The sequence below is a fragment of the Stegostoma tigrinum genome, chromosome 45, assembly GCF_030684315.1.
Source record: "Stegostoma tigrinum isolate sSteTig4 chromosome 45, sSteTig4.hap1, whole genome shotgun sequence".
Lineage (NCBI taxonomy): Eukaryota > Metazoa > Chordata > Chondrichthyes > Orectolobiformes > Stegostomatidae > Stegostoma > Stegostoma tigrinum.
Window position 1 is genome coordinate 1639196 of NC_081398.1, and position 20872 is coordinate 1660067.

Sequence of the window (20872 nt, forward strand, 5' to 3'; positions counted from 1 at the left end):
CCTCTGTCCAAAAACCCCAAGATGTCTGCAAGTTTGGTTCAGGAAGCCCATGCTCAAACAGCTTGTTCACCCACAGAAAGAGAGCTTTCAGACTCCTACACTGCAATCAGCACACCATAGAATCACAACAATACAGAAGCCATTCAGCCCATTGTGTCAATCCGGGATCCCCTCTCAGCCTTACCCTCATTGCCGCAAGGAATGACCATACATTCACAGAAGTTGAGGGGCTGGGTGGGGATTGTCGAGGGGGTTAGAGACGGCTTTACAGGGGCTGGGGAAGTGGCAAATTTTGGACACAAGACAGGTAGTGACAATGCCACTCGAAAAGCAGACAGTAACACCTGGGAACGCGGAAGGATTCCAGTGCTCAGAAAGCCCTGCCCTGAACAGGTCTCCCCTCATTGCTAATGGAGATGCACAGCCTCTAACAGGGAAACACCAGGTCCCATTCCATCAGAACAACCAGAAGGCCCAGATCTCCTGTACCTTGCAAATGCAAGTTGTCACTGAACTGGCAGCTCCACCTGAAGCCAAACAAGAGGAAACAATCCCACAGTGACTGAAGGCTGAGGTGCAACAAAAGGACCTGTGGCCTAAAGGACAGGCAAAGAGCACAGGAGATTTCGCAACTCAGCAATAACCAGGACCAAGTGTATGGCTCCTTCCGCCCAGTCAAAGCCATTAACAGTCCGAGAGGCCACGGGCCTATAGGTGCTGGAAGCCGACAACGGACAGACAGTGAGATAACAAGGTGTGGAGCTGGATGAACGCAGCAGGCCAAGCAGCATCAGAGGAGCAGGAAGGCTGATGTTTCTTCCATGAAGAAGGGTCCAGGCCTGAAATGTCAGTCTTCCTGCTCCTCTGTTGCTGCTTGGCCTGCTGCTTTCATCCAGCTCCACACCTTGTTATCTCAGATTCTCCAGCATCAGCAGTTCCTACTATCTCTGAAGTGGAGAGACAGTCACTGCCCAACAGAGAGAGTACCTCCAGGACTTCCTCAACCGAGTCACAGCCTTCAACACCAATGCTCCTGGCACTATCCCAGTGCTCCCTGTAACACACCAAGGGGTGGGGAGAGCCTCCGCCAGCTGAGAAACCGCAAGGCATCCAGCCCAGACTAAACAGTGCAGTGGAGAGGCAATCTGAACACAAATTCACAACCTCATCACCCCTCGCCTGGAAGAAATAGATCTCAGAGACACGACAATTGTGGCCAGCTTTAAGAAAGGAGGCTGTGGAAATATAAAGGGACTTAGCTACTCTCTGCCATTGTGAGAATCCTCTGCCTCCCAGTGAGCCTCTCCCCTGAATCTCAGTGTAACTACCGCCCATCGAGAGGCACAACGGACATGATCTTCAGAGCGTGTGATAAACCCAAGGGAAGGCAAGGCAGAGGTTGTATAGGATTTTCTTCAGTCTCACTGAGGCCTCTGATGGTGAGGGGCGGTGGAGAGTCCTGCTGAAATTCAGCTGCCCATGGAAATTGGTCACCATTCTCCACCTGCACACAAGCCATGTTCTTCACCAATGGATCCAAAGTGAGCACAAACCGGGGCCAAGCAAGGCTGTGTCATCACTCCAGCTCCCTTCACCCTTCACCCTCATCCTCACTCCAGCCCATCACCATGGAGCTCCCTGCTGGAGGGGAGCAGACCTCCAGGGTGAGCTGGAAACTGTTCAACCTTTAACACCTCCAGCGCCAAGAGCAGCCTCAGTCTCTGTCATCAAGGTGTGACACGCAAGTCGAGCTCCAAACTATCAGCACATTCGCTGAGGTGTATGGGAGAAGGGGCCTCAGACCAAACAGCCAGAAAGCTAAAATTGTCTACCAATCTGCTCCTGTCCCACAACACCGCATCCTCCGCTGAGCCTGGATCATTTCCCGTATTCAGGAACGCCCTCTCGGTGGGAGCAGATATTGACGATGAAACCCAACTATGATTTCAATGCTCCAGGCCACAGAACACTCAAAGGCTGAGACCTCAAACCAGCACCAAGCTCATGGTCTACATAGCAGCCATGGTCCCCACCCTCATCGACCATGTACAACAGACCCCTCAAGTCCCTGCCCAGCTATTTACCCACACAGCCTTTACAAACCCACTGGTAGATTAGACATGCCAATGTGAACATCCTGTCCCTGACCATCAGCACCAGTATCGAGGCATTGGTCAATGTGTGACCAGCTGTTCTGGGTGGGTCATAATGTAAAACACAAGACTCCTAAAACAAGTGTTCGACTCCAAGCTCTGCAATGGTAAACGGTTGCCAGGAGGACACAGGAAGTGCTACAGGGACACCCTGAAAGCCTCCCTAACAAATCCTACACCCTCACCAACACCTGACAATTGTTTGCCCTGGAACTAGGACCCTGGGGAACGTTGATGAACTAAGGGTGCAGGTGCATAGTTCGTTGAAAGTTGAGTCATGGTCGACAGGGCAGTGCAGGAGGTGTCTGGTACGCTTGCCTTTACAGGTGAATGGAATCGCGTATAGGAGTTCGAAATGTCATGTGCAGTTGTACAGGGCGTTGGTGAGGCCATTTTTCGAATATGGTGCTAAATTCTGGTCTCCCTGCTAGAGGAAGGATGTTGCTAAAGTTGAGAGGGCACAGAAAAGATTTACAAGGAAGTTGGAGGGTTTGAGCTACAGGGAGAGGCTGAATAGGCTGGGGCTATTTTCCCTGGAGTGTCGGAGGCTGAGGGGGGTCCTTATAGAGGTTTATAAAACCATGAGGGGCATGAGAGGGGAGGCGGTGGCCTCGTGGTGTTATTGCTGGACTGTTTGTCCAGAGACCCAGGCAATGTCCTGGGGACCCGAGTTTGAATCCTGCCACGGCAGATGATGGAATCTGAATTCAATAAATATCTGGAATTAAGAATCTAATGATGATCAATAATCTACTGTCGATTGTCGGAAAAACCCATCTGGTTCACTAATGTCCTTTAGGGGACAAAGCTGCCATCCTTACCTGGTCTGGCCTACATGTGACTCCAGACCCACAGCGATGTAGCTGACTCCTAACTGCCCTCTGGATAATTAGGGATGGGCAATAAATGCTAGTCTAGCCAGCGACACCCCCCATCCCGTGAGTGAATAAATATAAACAATGAATAAGTAAAAGATTAGGTGAATAGCCAAGGCCTTTTCCCCAGAGTAGGGGGAGTCCAAAACTGCAGGGCATAGGTTTAAGGTGAAAAGGACACAGAGGGTGGTGCGTGTATGGAATGTGCTGCCGGAGGAGGTGATTGAGACAGGTACAAATACAACACTGCAAAGGCATCTGGATGGGTATGCGAACAGGAAGCGTTTGGAGAGATATGGGCTAAATCCTTGCAAAGAGGACCAGATTAATTTGGGATATCGGGCCCACCCACCACCAGAACGAAAGCAAGGGACTGCTAAAGGTGAAGACCACCATCCCAAATCAAGCCCAGAACGGGATGGTTTACAGGGCGGAAGGAGATTACAGGGATAGGGTGGAGCTAGGCCATCAAGGGACTTGCAAACCAGGAGGAGGATTTTACTAATCAAGGCAAGGCCAAACCAGGGTCCAGTAACAAAACAGATACAGCTGACACAGGGAAGCAAAGTAACCACGAACAATAGCAACATTCCCTTCAAAGAGCTCTTCCTCCCACTTATCGACCAGGAGACGGCTGTTATTCTCACACCCTTGAGGCTGCAAAACGCAATCTTGGTGCTTGCAATCACAAATTCCATCCTCACTCCCTATCTCTTCTCTCTTTGATTTAATTTGATGAGATTTATCATTGCCACATGTACCTGAGTACAGTGCACTACAGACAGTTTATGCCATACAAAGTGCATTAGGGTAATAGAACAGAGCGAGGAATACAATGTTATAACTGCTGAGAAGATGCTCAGAGAATGAGCTCAACAATAAATTTAAGATTTGAGAAGTCCATTCAAAAGTCCGATTACAGCAGGAAAGAGGCCATTCTTGAGCCTATTCAAACCTTTATAGCTTCTACCCGAAGGAAGAGGGTAGAATAGAGTATAACCAGGGTGGGAGGGGTCTTTGATGATGTTGGCTGCGTTTATTAGGCAGTGAGAAGTGTAGATGGAGTCAATGGATGCAAGGTTGGTTTGCGTGATGGACTGGGCTGTCATTCATACAGTCTGCAGTTTCTTGCAGCATTTGCCATACCAAGTCATGACACACCCACATAGAGTGCTTTCTATGTTGCATCTACAAAACATTGGAAATGATCTTTGTGGACATGGTGGTGTGAACAGGCTCTTCTGTCTGGGTCAGAAAGCCACGGGTTCAAATCCTCTCTCCAGGGAGCTGCTCCTGCTGCGGGAGTGCTGCATCATTGAAGGTGCCACTGCACACTGGAGATATTCAACCCAGGTCCGTGGCCTCTCGTGTTGTTTCAAACAAAATCCTCTAAATTCAACCATGTGAAGAGCATGAGCCATTATTTATTCCTCAACTAACAACGGTGACACACATTGTATTATTGCTTGTGTGAGCTTGCTATGCATTAATTGGCTTCTGTGCTTCCTGCATTAGAGAAATTTGAAAAAAAAGTGCTTAATTAGGCATAAAATATTTGGAGAATTCAGGGGCTGTTAAAGGAATGATAGCAAGATCAATTAATTTCTTAGATCTATGCTCTCTACTGCCTGAATTTGTCCTTTGACCTGTACCCGATAACTAAGAATCTCCGAATCTCACATGGTCTGGAAGAGGGACCTGATGGTTTTACAGGTGAAAACTGCAATTCCATGTACACTTCTGGAATGCTGTTCCTGCGAGCCATCAAACTTTCAATCAAAACGGGGGTATTTCCACCAAACCAGACACAGCTGTCAAAAATCAAGTCCATCCCTGTTGGTGGAGAAACTGCACATCTTTGAAGCAAACCAAACGTGGGCAACCCCATATAAACTGACACGCTCCCTCCATCGGGGAACCCCCCCCGTATAAACTGACACGCTCCCTCCATCGGGGAACCCCCCCCGTATAAACTGACACGCTCCCTCCATCGGGGAACCCCCCCGTATAAACTGACACGCTCCCTCCATCGGGGACCCCCCCCGTATAAACTGACACGCTCCCTCCATCGGGGAACCCCCCCGTATAAACTGACACGCTCCCTCCATCGGGGAACCCCCCCGTATAAACTGACACGCTCCCTCCATCGGGGAACCCCCCCGTATAAACTGACACGCTCCCACCCTCGGGGACCCCCCCCGTATAAACAGACACGCTCCCACCCTCGGGGACCCCCCCCCGTATAAACAGACACGCTCCCACCCTCGGGGACCCCCCCCCCGTATAAACAGACACGCTCCCACCCTCGGGGACCCCCCCCGTATAAACAGACACGCTCCCACCCTCGGGGACCCCCCCCCCCCCCGTATAAACTGACACGCTCCCACCCTCGGGGACCCCCCCCTGTATAAACAGACACGCTCCCACCCTCGGGGACCCCCCCCCCGTATAAAGAGACACGCTCCCACCCTCGGGGACCCCCCCGGCCGTATAAACTGACACGCTCCCACCCTCGGGGACCTCCCCCCCGTATAAACTGACATGCTCCCTCCATCGGGGAACCCCCCCGTATAAACTGACACGCTCCCTCCATCGGGGACCCCCCCCCGTATACACTGACACTCTCCCTCCCTCGGGGAACACCCCGTATAAACTGACACGCTCCCTCCCTCCCTCGGGGAACCCCCCCCCGTATAAACTGACATGCTCCCTCCATCGGGGACCCCCCCCCGTATAAACTGACATGCTCCCTCCATCGGGGACCTCCCCCCATACAAACTGACACGCTCCCTCCATCGGGGACCCCCCCCCCGTATAAACTGACACGCTCCCTCCCTTGGGGACCCCCCCCCGTATAAACAGACACGCTCCCACCCTCAGGGACCCCCCCTGTAAATACTGACACGCTCCCTCCATCGGGGACCCCCCCATATACACTGACACGCTTGCCCCCTCGGGGACCCCCTGTAAATACTGACACACACCCTCCATCGGGGACCCCCCCATATACACTGACACGCTTGCCCCCTCGGGGACCCCCTGTAAATACTGACACACACCCTCCTCGCGGACACTCCTGGAAATACAGGCACCAACCACCAGCAACTCCCCCACCTGCTTCTGCCCCACCCAACCCAATCCCCACCCCCAACCACCACAAAGCTCCACCCTATGGAATCACTGTGAAAGGAGACCCCCCACCACCTGGGACAAAGTTTAAACAGTGACATGTGCCCAGACTATGTAAATGTACAGCTCTCCAGGAGACACCCTGTAAATCCTGACAGTGCCTGATGACGCCATTTAAATAATGTTAACCTCCCCTAAAATCTACGTAATTACTGACACACTCCCAGGAAACCTTTATATACAGGCATACACCTGCAATTCAGTCACAAGTAAAACTAGTGGGGAGCCCCCTGTAACACTGAGGGGGAGCGGGCACTGTTGGAGGGTCAGTGCTGAGGGAGCGAGCACTGTCAGAGGGTCAGTGCTGAGGGAGTGGGCACTGTCGGAGGGTCAGTGCTGAGGGAATGCTGCACTGTCGGAGGGTCAGCGCTGAGGGAGCGGGCACTGTCGGAGGGTCAGTGCTGAGGTAATGCTGCACTGTCGGAGGGTCAGTGCTGAGGTAATGCTGCACTGTCGGAGGGTCTGTGCTGAGGGGGCGGGCACTGTTGGAGGGTCAGTGCTGAGGGAGTGGCACTGTCGGAGGGTCAGCGCTGAGGGAGCTGGCACTGTCGGAGGGTCAGCGCTGAGGGAGCGGGCACTGTCGGAGGGTCAGTGCTGAGGGAGTGGCACTATCGGAGGGTCTGCGCTGAGGGAGTGGCACTGTCGGAGGGTCTGCGCTGAGGGAGCTGGCACTGTCAAAGGGTCAGCGCTGAGGGAGCAGGCACTGTCTGAGGGTCAGTGCTGAGGGAGCGGGCACTATCGGAGGGTCAGTGCTGAGGGAGCGGGCACTGTCGAAGGGTCAGTGCTGAGGGAGTGGGCACTGTCGGAGGGTCAGTGCTGAGGTAATGCTGCACTGTCAGAGGGTCTGTGCTGAGGGAGCGGGCACTGTCGGAGGGTCAGCGCTGAGGGAGCGGGCACTGTCGGAGGGTCAGCGCTGAGGGAGCGGGCACTGTCGGAGGGTCAGTGCTGAGGGAGCGGGCACTGTCGGAGGGTCAGTGCTGAGGGAGCGGGCACTGTCGGAGGGTCAGTGCTGAGGGAGCGGGCACTGTCGGAGGGTCAGTGCTGAGGGAGCTGGCACTGTCAAAGGGTCAGCGCTGAGGGAGCTGGCACTGTCAAAGGGTCAGCGCTGAGGGAGCAGGCACTGTCGGAGGGTCAGCGCTGAGGGAGTGGGCACTGTTGGAGGGTCAGTGCTGAGGTAATGCTGCACTGTCGGAGGGTCTGTGCTGAGGGAGCGGGCACTGTCAGAGGGTCAGTGCTGAGGGAGTGGCACTGTCGGAGGGTCTGTGCTGAGGGAGCTGGCACTGTCGGAGGGTCAGCGCTGAGGGAGTGGGCACTGTTGGAGGGTCAGTGCTGAGGTAATGCTGCACTGTCAGAGGGTCAGTGCTGAGGGAGCGGGCACTGTCGGAGGGTCAGTGCTGAGGGAGCGGGCACTGTTGGAGGGTCAGTGCTGAGGGAGCGGGCACTGTCGGAGGGTCAGTGCTGAGGGAGTGGCACTGTCGGAGGGTCAGCGCTGAGGGAGCGGGAAACTGTCAGAGGGTCAGTGCTGAGGTAATGCTGCACTGTCGGAGGGTCAGTGCTGAGGTAATGCTGCACTGTCGGAGGGTCTGTGCTGAGGGGGCGGGCACTGTTGGAGGGTCAGTGCTGAGGGAGTGGCACTGTCGGAGGGTCAGCGCTGAGGGAGCTGGCACTGTCGGAGGGTCAGCGCTGAGGGAGCGGGCACTGTCGGAGGGTCAGTGCTGAGGGAGTGGCACTATCGGAGGGTCTGCGCTGAGGGAGTGGCACTGTCGGAGGGTCTGCGCTGAGGGAGCTGGCACTGTCAAAGGGTCAGCGCTGAGGGAGCAGGCACTGTCTGAGGGTCAGTGCTGAGGGAGCGGGCACTATCGGAGGGTCAGTGCTGAGGGAGCGGGCACTGTCGAAGGGTCAGTGCTGAGGGAGTGGGCACTGTCGGAGGGTCAGTGCTGAGGTAATGCTGCACTGTCAGAGGGTCTGTGCTGAGGGAGCGGGCACTGTCGGAGGGTCAGCGCTGAGGGAGCGGGCACTGTCGGAGGGTCAGCGCTGAGGGAGCGGGCACTGTCGGAGGGTCAGTGCTGAGGGAGCGGGCACTGTCGGAGGGTCAGTGCTGAGGGAGCTGGCACTGTCAAAGGGTCAGCGCTGAGGGAGCTGGCACTGTCAAAGGGTCAGCGCTGAGGGAGCAGGCACTATCGGAGGGTCAGTGCTGAGGGAGCGGGCACTGTCGAAGGGTCAGTGCTGAGGGAGTGGGCACTGTCGGAGGGTCAGTGCTGAGGTAATGCTGCACTGTCAGAGGGTCTGTGCTGAGGGAGCGGGCACTGTCGGAGGGTCAGTGCTGAGGGAGCGGGCACTGTCGGAGGGTCAGCGCTGAGGGAGTGGGCACTGTTGGAGGGTCAGTGCTGAGGTAATGCTGCACTGTCGGAGGGTCTGTGCTGAGGGAGCGGGCACTGTCAGAGGGTCAGTGCTGAGGGAGTGGCACTGTCGGAGGGTCTGTGCTGAGGGAGCTGGCACTGTCGGAGGGTCAGCGCTGAGGGAGTGGGCACTGTTGGAGGGTCAGTGCTGAGGTAATGCTGCACTGTCAGAGGGTCAGTGCTGAGGGAGCGGGCGCTGTCGGAGGGTCAGTGCTGAGGGAGCGGGCACTGTTGGAGGGTCAGTGCTGAGGGAGCGGGCACTGTCGGAGGGTCAGTGCTGAGGGAGTGGCACTGTCGGAGGGTCTGTGCTGAGGGAGCTGGCACTGTCGGTGGGTCAGCGCTGAGGGAGCAGGCACTGTCAGAGGGTCAGTGCTGAGGGAGCGGGCACTGTCGGAGGGTCAGTGCTGAGGTAATGCTGCACTGTCGGAGGGTCAGCGCTGACGGAGCGGGCACTGTCGGAGGGTCAGTGCTGAGGGAGCAGGCACTGTGGGAGGGTCAGTGCTGAGGGAGCGGGCACTGTCGGAGGGTCAGTGCTGAGGGAGCGGGCACTGTCGGAGGGTCAGTGCTGAGGGAGCAGGCACTGTCGGAGGGTCTGTGCTGAGGGAGCGCCGCACTGTCGGAGGGTCAGCGCTGAGGGAGCGGGCACTGTCGGAGGGTCAGTGCTGAGGGAGCGGGCACTGTCGGAGGGTCAGTGCTGAGGGAGCGGGCACTGTCGGAGGGTCAGTGCTGAGGGAGCGGGCACTGTCGGAGGGTCAGTGCTGAGGGAGCGGGCACTGTCGGAGGGTCAGTGCTGAGGGAGCAGGCACTGTCGGAGGGTCAGTGCCACCATATCCAGCTATTACTTCTGCCTGTTTATCCAGCCTCCTCGCTTTGATGTATTATCAGTTTTCCCCTGTCCATATTCTCCCCAGTCACCACTTCAGCCTGCTCTACCCAGGAAGCCAAGTAACAAGAACACACACAGAGCTTGCAGGCCACTCCTAAAAGTCTACTCGCCGTACTACAAAGGTCAATGAACAGGGATATTTTTTCCCTGTGCCAAAGCATTAAAAGTAAACAGTAAGGATGGCCAGCAACCGCCACTCGGCCCATCCTGAGTGATTCATGTCTGGATGTGATCTTGTTCACCCCTCAGCTGAGTTCTCGATAGCCTGGCTTGCCAGAGGAACCTGCCATCGCTTCAAACATTCAGCTCTCAGAAAGCTGGCATCAAGAGGAGATTCCGGCTGTGCAGTAGTTGCCATGGAGACATGCACGGGTCCCCTAGTACTGGGAATTAATTGCCTTTCGGTGAAGTGGGGCAGCACGAGGCATATGGTACCCTAGTGTTTCCTGAATTATTCCTACTGTGCCTTCAGCCTGCTCGTCAGAGGAAGGTTTGCATGTCAGCGGCTAGTGGAGGGGCCAGTGTAACATTGACCTTTATGCTGCAATGGGTGCCAGGTCTGCTTCCAGGGGGTCAGTGATGAGCCCCTCCATCAGGAAGGAGCGGACTCACCAGAACCATCCTGGGGCTGGGAGTGTGTCACAACGAAGACAGATTGCAATGACAAAGCAGGGCGGCGTGAGGGATGATCTTCTTCGAGCTGGCGAGCTGTGCCCAGATCCGCGCACCACACGCCAGGGAGGCAGTGGGACAGCACTGGACAGGAGACTGGGCATAGGGCTTGTGGAGAGCTCAGCAACATGGACAGGATTGAGGAAGCTGGGACTGCTGGAGGACAGAAGGCTGAGAGGAGATCAGACCAGGGGGTGCAAAATCATGAGGGGTCAGCACACTAGCAACGGGACAAGGCTGGTCCCTTTGGTGGAAAGATGGTGAATCAGAGGACTCCAATTGAAGAGGGCTAATTGGCAAATGTGATCTGGAACCCACTACCCGAGGGTGAGGCAGGTTCAACTAGGCCTTTCAAAATGGATAATAAAATGTGAGGCTGGATGAACACAGCAGGCCAAGCAGCATCTCAGGAGCACAAAAGCTGACGTTTCGGGCCTGGACCCTTCATCAGACCGAAACGTCAGCTTTTGTGCTCCTGAGATGCTGCTTGGCCTGCTGTGTTCATCCAGCCTCACATTTTATTATCTTGGAATCTCCAGCATCTGCAGTTCCCATTATCTCTTTCAAAATGGAATTGGGTTCTAGCAAATAGATTTGAGGGGCTACGGGGAAAGGTGGGAGAGTGGGACCAGCTGAGTTGCACAGAGAGAGGTGAGCCTCATTCAATTCCAGGAGGGTTTTAAAATCTTAATAAGGAACCTGCAGGAGACAGAGACAGAGAAGCTAGTGGTGGGCTGGGGGTCAAAGGAATCCAGAATCAGAAGTTTTAATATAAATAATGGTCAGGCCCTTCAGGGAGAGATGATGGCAGCACTTCCTTTCACAAAGGCAAGTGAAATCTCAAACTGTCTTCTCCATCTCTCATGATGGCAGTTAAATAAAAATCAAAAAGCCGTGGTCAGTGGGCGCTGGTCAGCTAAGGCCAGCAAAGATGGAAAATCAACTTCAGATTCAGATCAGTCCAGACCAAACAGAGCTGTGGGATAGTTTCAAGGGGCTGAATGGTCTCATTTCCAAAGGTCACAGAAGGAAGTCCTTGATTGTCATTGTCTTCAAACTTCACTGTTCTTTCTCCTCTCGCCAGAGATTGGACTCCGGGAACTTTAGCACGACAAAGTTCAAGTTGGGCCACAGCCTGGGCCACTATGGACAGTTCTGGGGCCCGCTACATGAGAGAGGAGATACCTGTCTTGGACAGGTAGGGGGCACAGGTTCACCAAACTGATACCTGGACTCCCAAGGTGAAATTACAAGGACTGATTAAACAAACTGGTGGGTAGAACAGACAGAGACTGCCCAGTCCATCACACGAGCAAACTTCCCATCCACTGACTCCACCTACTGCCTCAGGAGATCCCTCCCACCCTGGTTATAATCTCCTCCAACCGCTTCTGTCAGGCAGAAGATATAAAGGTTTGTATACATGTACAAATAGATTCAAGAACAGATTCTTTCCCGCTAGTAAAAAAAGCCAAAAGGGAACAGTAACCGGACCTGACGCTTTAACTGATAATAAAATGTGAGGCTGGATGAACACAGCAGGCCAAGCAGCATCTCAGGAGCACAAAAGCTGACGTTTCGGGCCTAGACCGAAACGTCAGCTTTTGTGCTCCTGAGATGCTGCTTGGCCTGCTGTGTTCATCCAGCCTCACATTTTATTATCTTGGAATCTCCAGCATCTGCAGTTCCCATTATCTCTGATACTGCTTTAACTGATGTTTTTTTTTTCTTCACTGATGCAGCCTGACCTGCTGAGCTTTTCCAGCAACCTCCGTTTTTGTCCTTTCTCGCTGTTATCAGACTTTGGAACAGACGTCTCAAATTTTAAATCTAATGTCGATCTCGCTCCCTGTGCACTTTCTCTGAAACCATAACACTGCAATGCTCACTCTGTTCGATCACCCTAACGCACTCTGTATGGTATGATCTGCCTGTACTGCATGCAAAACCAAACTTTTCACTGTACCCAAGTGCATGTGACAATACTGAGTCAAATCAAATCAAACTAGGTTGTATTCCCCAGAATGAAAAGGCTCGGGTGTGACTTGATGAAAGTTTTCAAGATGTTAAAAATTAAAGTTCAAGATGTTCAAGATAAACGACTTCTTCTGCTTGAAGGAGCAAAGGACTGGGAGCATAGGCTTTTGATGATTGATATCAGGGAACCGGTAGAGGGTACTGGAGGTTGGAAACTCTTGACCTGAAATGGCAATTTATGCTGGGTCAGTTGGTAACTTTAAATGAGTTTGGTACACTTCTGCAAACAAAAAGTATAGAAGGGAAAGCTGAGCGCAGGGAATTAGGCCACACATCTGACGTTGTGCCAATGAATGGAGAAAGGCTGAAATGGTAAATAACACTGCTTTGCAGTCATCATCTTTCAACAGGGGACATTCTGAATTCATCCAGATGTTCCTCAGAGCCCAATCCTTTGGTTGCTTTCTGGTGTTTTTCCCCTAATACCTCCAGCTCCCTCACTTGGGTTTCAATGTGGTCACAGCTCTTTACCTCTCTTACAGTCATACAGCACAGAAAATGACCCTTCGGCCCAATTCCTCCATATCCTAAATTAATCTAGTCCCATTTGCCAGCATTTGGCCCCTATCCCTCTAAACCCTTCTTATTCACATAGGTGAATACCCCCCAGGTGCCTTTTAAATGCTGTAACTGTACCAGCCTCCACCCACTTCCTCTGGCAGCTCATTCCATACGCACGCCACCCTCTGAGAGAGAAAGCTGGTCCTTAGGTCCCTTTTACTTCTCTCCCCTCTCACCATAAACCAATAGAACATAGAACAGTACAGCATAGTTACAGGCCGTTCGGCCCACAATATTCTGTCAACCTACGATCCTACTCTGAGATCAATCTACCCTGCATACGCTACATTTTACTATCATCCATGTCCCTATCCAAGAGTCACTTAAATGTCCCCAATGCATGCGACTCCACTCCCACCTCTCTCTGTGTGAAGAACCTACCTCTGACATCTCCCCTATACCTTCCTCCAATCACCTTAAAATTATGTACCCTCGTAACAGTCATTTCTGCCCTGGGAAAAAGTCTCTGACTGTCCACTCTATTAATGCCTCTCATCATCTTGTACACCTCTATCAGGGAATCTCTCATCCTTCTTCGCTTCAATGAGAAAAGCCCTTGCTCCCTCAACCTTTCCTCATAAGACCTGTCCTCCAGTCCAAGCTTCCACATCCTTCCTAGAATGAGGTGACCAGAACTGAACACAACATGCCCCTCTAGTTTTGGACTCCCCCACCCTGGGGAAAAGACCTTTGCTGCTTACCCTACCCATGCCCCTTGTGATTTTATAAACCTCTATAAGGTCCCTCCTCAGCCCAGGGAAAAACATCCCAGGCTATCCAGCTTCTCCTTATAACTCAAGACTTGCTGACTCGGTCGCATCGTTGTAAATCTTTCTGCGCCGTCTCCAGTTTAACAGATTGGCACCTTGCCATGGCTGGGGAATAAACCTAGGTGAACAGTTTGGGAGAGATAACGGGAACTGCAGATGCTGGAGAATCCAAGATAATAAAGTGTGGAGCTGGATGAACACAGCAGGCCAAACAGCATCTCAGGAGCACAAAAGCTGACGTTTCGGGCCTAGACCCTGGGAGGCAGCTCAGCTTACCACTATTGCTTGGCATTTGATCAGAGTACAGGCACTTTCATCGTCCAAGTAGCTGCCAGTTGGGGATGTGCTGATTAGATTCCCGTCTCGAAGTGAAAGGCTTGTGGGCTTGAGCCCCCACTCCTGATTACACAATCTCAGGGGGCACTGCGATACATCAAGCTCAGGCCTGTCTGCATACCCCTCTCCCAGCCACCCTCCAAACCTGGCAGGCGCTAAAGGAGTCCAGGGCCATTACTTGAAAGAGGAACAGGGATTTACACTGATCCCCTCCAGTCCTCATCTCTGATGTTCATCCACTGGCCAGCGAAGAAGCACAGTGCACGCTCTGTATCAAAGTTTGTGGGATCTTTGTGTGCCCCCGCAGGCAACCATGTCCCCCTGAACACACTCATGACTACACGGCAACAAAACGCTTCAGGGCCCATGAATGATGAGGACACGGTGGTGAACCCCATACACAACGCCAACTGGGAGCAATCCAATAGTCTTTAGCTGGTGCTTGCCATACCAACGGAGAACAAGCCGCAGGAGGAACACACAACGCCACAGGCCCAGCACAGCTGGAACCTCCTTCCTTACTCTCTCTCACATCCCCAACGAGGCGGGCAGTCGCAAGTCCTGCTTCCCCATGGAACCTCTTCGGGCCTCAACTAGAAGCAGAACCATACAGCCATCACTCCCGCATGCCAACCCGCCCTGATTTATCTCCAAGTCACTGATGGGGACAAAATGCCAGGGAACAAAGCAGACAGAGCACACTGACCAAACCGATGTAGTTTCTTCTTTTCAATGTGGCATTTTCTTTTTCTAACAACAGCAACGTTAGAGATGGGAAGAGAAAAGACTGGTTCACACATACACAAGGCTCACCCAAATAGGTAACAGAGTTTTTGTGTGGAGTTGTATCAGGTGTAAAGTGTAGAAATAGCCCTTTTGGTCCCATTGGCTGATGCCCCATTTGTTATACGACTATATAAAGATGGCAGACAGTAGAAGTAGGCCATTCAGCCCATCAAGTCCATTCCACTATTCAATGAGATTATGGCTGATCTGATAGTCCTCAACATTTTCCTTCCCCATAACCCCCTCTTTCCTTTCTGATTAAAAACTTGTCTGTCTCAGCCTTGAATATATTGAATGGCCTTGCCTCGGCAACTCTCTACAGTAAAGACTTCTACAGATTCATCACCTTCAGGAGACATTCCTCCTCATTCCTGTCTTAAAAAGGTGACCTATTACTCTGAGATGATACCCTCTGGTCCTAGACTTTCTCAGTAGAGGGGGAGAAAACCTCATGAGGGCACTAGAGAGGGTGCAGTAAAGATTCTTGAGCTTGGCTCCTTCAAAAGACCTCGGTTAATTGGATCCACTGGAGAGGTTGTGACTGTCGCCCTTAGAGAAGATCGAGGAGAGATCTGATAGACATGTGCAAGATCATGGGGGATCTGGACAGAGTCAATAGGGAGGAAGTGCTACCCTCGATGGAAGAATAGGGAACCAGAGGGAACTGATTTAAAGTAACTGGCACAAGGACCAAGTGCAACGTGAGAAAAAAGTTGCTTTACATAAGCAAATCAGGTGTGGAATACCCAGTCTGAATGTGGTGCAGGCAGATCTACGGATGATTTTTGCAAGGAAACTGGATAACCATGTAAAGAGAAATGCTAGCAGGGTTACAGGGAAGTGAGATTAGGAGGGGTAACACTTACAAACACGCAGACATGTCGGGTCAAACGGCCTTCTTCCATGCAGTGGCCATTTGACAATGCTGAGGTCTACTCCCATCCTGTAATCCAATCCTTTTCTCGTTGTTAACTGTAGCTCAGTATGCACCACTCTCAAATCTCTGAAGCGCTAGGTTTTGGATCGAAGACGGGAGTGGAGCTGATGAATCAGGTACTGCTCGGCTGCTGTACTACCAGAGGCAACCACCCTTTAGCCGAGATCCCACCTGCCTGCTCGCAGACCTAAACCATCGCTTCTCCCAAAGAATCCAACACCCAGGTCTTGACCAGCACGCATCCATCAATCAACACCATCAACCCCGATGATTTGACCATTATCACGGTAATTGTGTTTGAGAGAGCTTGCTGTACGCTAACTGGCTGCTGCATTCCCCACATTATAAGAGTGACTCCACCTCAGAGGAAGTCCTTCCTGATTGTGAAACAAAGCAAAGGCTTAATAAATACAAATCCTTTTGTTTCCGTTACCCTCACATAGCCCCCACCCTTCAGCACTGTCAGTTCCACGTCCTCCCCACTCTTTAGTTGATGAAATTTCTCCGGAATTCCCTAAGGATTTCTTAGTGACTGTCTGATCTAATGCCCCCTTCACAAAGAGAACCAGCTTCTCCAATGTTTAACCCTTTCACTGAAAAGCCTCAGTTGGAAAAATCCTTGTCCTGTGCCACCTTTCCTGGTTGCCGGATCCTCTTAATTCTTGTATTTTGGACATTCGTTCCCATCACAATTGGCTAATGAGATGGTATTGGCATGCGGAAGGTCAACTGATGATGGGACTTGAGCCAGTTTGAGGATGAAGGTGTGAGGTCAACTTGGAAGTCCAATGGGAGCAAACAGATGGGGCAGACGATGGTCTTGAAAATACATCCTCCCCCAACCCAACTCTCTCTCAGTCAACAGTACAGGCTGGATAAAGTCACAATGGAAAAATTGCCAATTAAAAAAAACACTGACCAAAATCCCAGGGAACTTGAAAAGCACAGATTCCTTCAATCCAGGCACAAGTGACCTCAAAATCACATCCAGCAGCAAGAGAACCAGGTTGAGACCGCCACCATTAATAACTGGGGGTTTGGCGGTGGCAGAGGGATTGGGATTTAGCAGCAAAACCACCACCCCCCCAACAATAACTAAAACAGTTCCCAGCATCTAGCCCACTCAATGAACGCCCCCTGCATCCACATTTTAAAGATGCCATTTTGACAAAATGGCATAAAACAACTTCCTGTCTCCACCACCAGCAACCCCCCACCCCTCCACACACACACACACACACACACACACACACACACACACACACACACACACACACACACACACACACACACCCCTTCACATTCCACCATCTCCGCTGATCCAAGGAATCCTGCCTCCAACCCGCAACCACCCCTCTGTCACAACAAACCACCCCATCTTCTCCGTCATAAACCACACCATGGCTATATGGTAGCCAATCACACTCCCAAAACTGAATCCCACGGCCCAAAAGTGACATGAGGGGCATAGGGGAGCAGCTAGGGCAAGGGAGAGAGGAAAGAGGACCCAAGTGTGGCAAGAGCTAGTCAGAAAGCTCATGCACTCCTTAAACACGCTCATCCTGACCCAGCAAAGTGCCAGGGAGCAACACCACGATTCTGAACCTATAGGGGTAAGAGGTGGAGGCAGTGGGGGCTCTGAGGTAGGATTTGTCCGTTAACTGGCAACTTACTTCCCAAATTCGCCAGAATCAGAAATACAACAGCATAAATACGGGTTGGAATAATTTTAAATGTTTTTTTTGCAGTTTTCATTGAGGGAAAAGCACCATCTTTCTTGGCTGCAATATCCACAGCCTCTCAACACATACACACGCATACACAGAGACATACTCACAGAGACACACATACACAGAGTCCTGTGGTTCTTTGTTAATTCTACCACAGAAAATGCACACCAGCTAACACACATAAAAGGAGGTACCCATTCCCTTCAAGTCCACCCTTTCAAATAATTCAATCAAATTAATCATCAAATGATTAATTTTCTGTCTTGCGTTCTCCATCTCAGGTTGTAAACACACACACACACACACACACAATCCCTCCCCAAACAGGGTTTGTTCCCTCTTCCTGTTCAATAGCCAGGCACAAATCAGAGGGCAGTGGATTTTTTGAACTGATGCAGCAGAGGGGTAGGGGCAGGAGGGAGGAGATTTGTAGAATAAATAATAAAAAGGCACCTCAAGACTTAGGAGGCCTCAACAGGAGCCTGAGTGCTTGTACGGAAGCTGGAGACTGCAAGAACCAAGTGTGATAGATGAATGATCTGTCTGCGGCTTCTCACAAACCAGCCTCAGCATCCCCAATGGATCACACATGAGGAGGGAAGCAGGAGAGAGAGAGAGAGATACACACACACACACACACACACACACACACACACACACACACACACACACACACACACACACACGATTAGAAAGCCTTGAAGTGAGGGAGGACATTAAATAGTCTTCCACATTTCAGCAACTTGTGGGGTTTTGCAAGCAACGGTAATCAAGAAGAAAAGATCCCTTACCTTTGTGGTCACTATACAGAGACAATCCATTCTCTAAGATGAAACAGGTGGCCGTGGCTTCAGAAGGGGGATTTCGTGCATCGGAAACTGTGGGGTTTGGGGGCATACAGGCAAGAGGTGGCTGATCTCCAGTGTTGAGTGCTGTGTGCGTGCGTGTGTGTGTGTGTGTGTGTGTGTGTGTGTATGTGCGCGTATGTGTCAGTGTGTGTGTGTCAGTGTGTGTCTGTGTGAGAGAAGGATGTGTGGGAGTGAACAAGAGGGGGACGATTCATTTATTCCAAATATTGAAGAGAGGTATCTTTTTGTTTCGACCGGAGAACGGAACCTGCTTGGCTTCTGAGAGCGGAAGGTGAATTTGTTCATTAATGACTGGAAGAGAGGGGGAGGTTGAGGAGGAGGAGGTGGATTAGGAGGAGGGTGTGTATGAGTGTGTATGTGTGAGTGTGGTGTGTGCGAGTGTGTGTGTGAGCATTGATATGAAAGAGGAGAAGGGAGAGAGAGGGGAGGGAGGAAAAGGAGGAGCAGGAGGAAAGAGAAGATTACCCACAGTGTGTGTGTCTCTCTCGCGCTCTCTCTCTCTCTTGGCCCAGAGAAACTGGATCGAAATCTAATTATCATTACAACAGCTTTGCTCAGTCACTTAAAGGGAGGCAGCTATTGCTCCCAGGGGATGGTACGGGTAGCCAAGGCGAAGAACAGAAAGGTAGTCATTGAGTAGAGGACAGGAGAACACTTGGCGATTTAGAATGCCTCCCATTTTGCACTGACTGTCCCTTCCAAGAAATACTCCCAAAACGGTTAACACGCTCCCTCTAATTCCAATGGCCCCTTTAATGGGATTTATTTGATGTGAACACAATGCGCCTAGTACATTGGCAACACAACCAGTTTTCATTGCCCCTGCCTGATGCTTCTCTCACACACACACACACACACACACACACACACACACGTACACACACACACATACACACACACACGTACACACACACGCCTGCGCACATATGTACACACACGCGCACATATGTACACACACCTGCACACATATGTACACATGTACACACACACGCACACATATAGAAACACACACATATACCCGCGCACACATATATACACACACACACATATACCCACGCACACATATATACACACACACACCTGCACATGTATACACACACACATATACCCATGCACAGATATATACACACACACACCTGCACATGTATACACACACACATATACCCACGCACACATATATACACACACCTGCACACGTATACACACACACGTATACACACATACCCACACGTGTATAAATGCACACATACCTGCACACGTATGCGCGCGCGCGCACACACACACTTACATATCCGCATATGTATACACAGACACACACCAGCACACATACATACACACACGTAACCACACACGTATACATACACACATACCCGCACACATATACACACACCATACATACCCACACACATATACACACACACACACTCGCACACGTATATACACACACACCTGCACATGTATTCACACACACACATGCCCGCACACATATATATACACACACACATAACCGCACACTTATACACACACACCCACACGTGTCTAAACGCACACATACGCACACACACACCTGCACACGTACGCGCACACACACATACATATCCGCATTCGTATACACAGACACATACCAGCACACATATACACACACACTCGCACATGTATATACACAAATGTAGCCACACACGTCTACATACACACGCATCCGCACACATATACACACACCTGCACATGTATACTCACACACCTGCACATGTATACACACACACCTGCACATGTATACACACACATATCCGCACACATATACATACCCTCACACATATATGCATGTACATATATACTTGCACATGTATACGCACACACATACATACCTGCACACGGATACACACACACACACACACACACACGCATACCCGCATATGTGTACACGCATATATACACGCACACATACACACCCACACACGTATACAGACACACTCACACATATATTCACACACTCACACCCACACACACACACCCACACCCACACGTATACACACACGCACACTTACCTTCCTACGTACGCACATCTGCACACTTACATAGACACACATCTGCACACTCACACAAGCACACATACATACAGACACACACCTGCACATTCACATGTACACACACACCTACACACTCTCACGTGTACACACACACCTGCACATTCACATGTGCACACTCACATACACATACATGTACACGCACATACACAGAGTGCCTGCTTTTGTTTTTCTCAAATACAGTTACCCTGAGCTCAGTTTTTAAAAGCTCCTCTTCCACACCACAGCTGTCGGTTTTCAGGCCATTTGAATTTGGAGCGGGCAGGCTTGGGGTGGGGGGGGGGTGGTGGGCGGCATGCGAGGGATATCAGGATCAGGATCCGCACACACCATCCAGAGTTATAGCTCCCAGCAGGAGTCACCAGCCCACAGTCACCTGAGCTGATTATCCTTTCTCACAGAGCACCCCTCCCTGACAAAAAAAAAGAGTCAAACCCAGCCGGAACCTCTACAGCAAAGGTCAATGAACTCCACATTTCCAGGGTGACTTTAGCCCAGCGGAATATCAGTACTTCAGTGATTATGGCATTATCTTAAAAGTGAAGATACAGAGAGACAGAGATGGGAAATTCAGGAAAGGAATTCCCT

General features: G+C 51.4%; 1 protein-coding gene across 6 annotated transcripts in view; it reads right to left on the reverse strand.

Moving 5' to 3' along the window:
- Positions 1 to 20872, reverse strand: part of LOC125448645 (disks large homolog 4) — a 324649-nt gene that overhangs the window by 279701 nt on the left and 24076 nt on the right. Inside the window, exon 1 of one of the 6 annotated variants that reach the window (XM_059642669.1) lies at positions 18123 to 18697. The exons of the other annotated variants lie outside the window; for them this stretch is intronic. Coding sequence (XP_059498652.1) covers positions 18123 to 18152 — 30 coding nt within the window. The 5' untranslated portion in view covers positions 18153 to 18697. Of the gene's footprint in view, positions 1 to 18122; positions 18698 to 20872 lie in introns of those variants that run through there. 6 annotated transcript variants of the gene reach the window in all.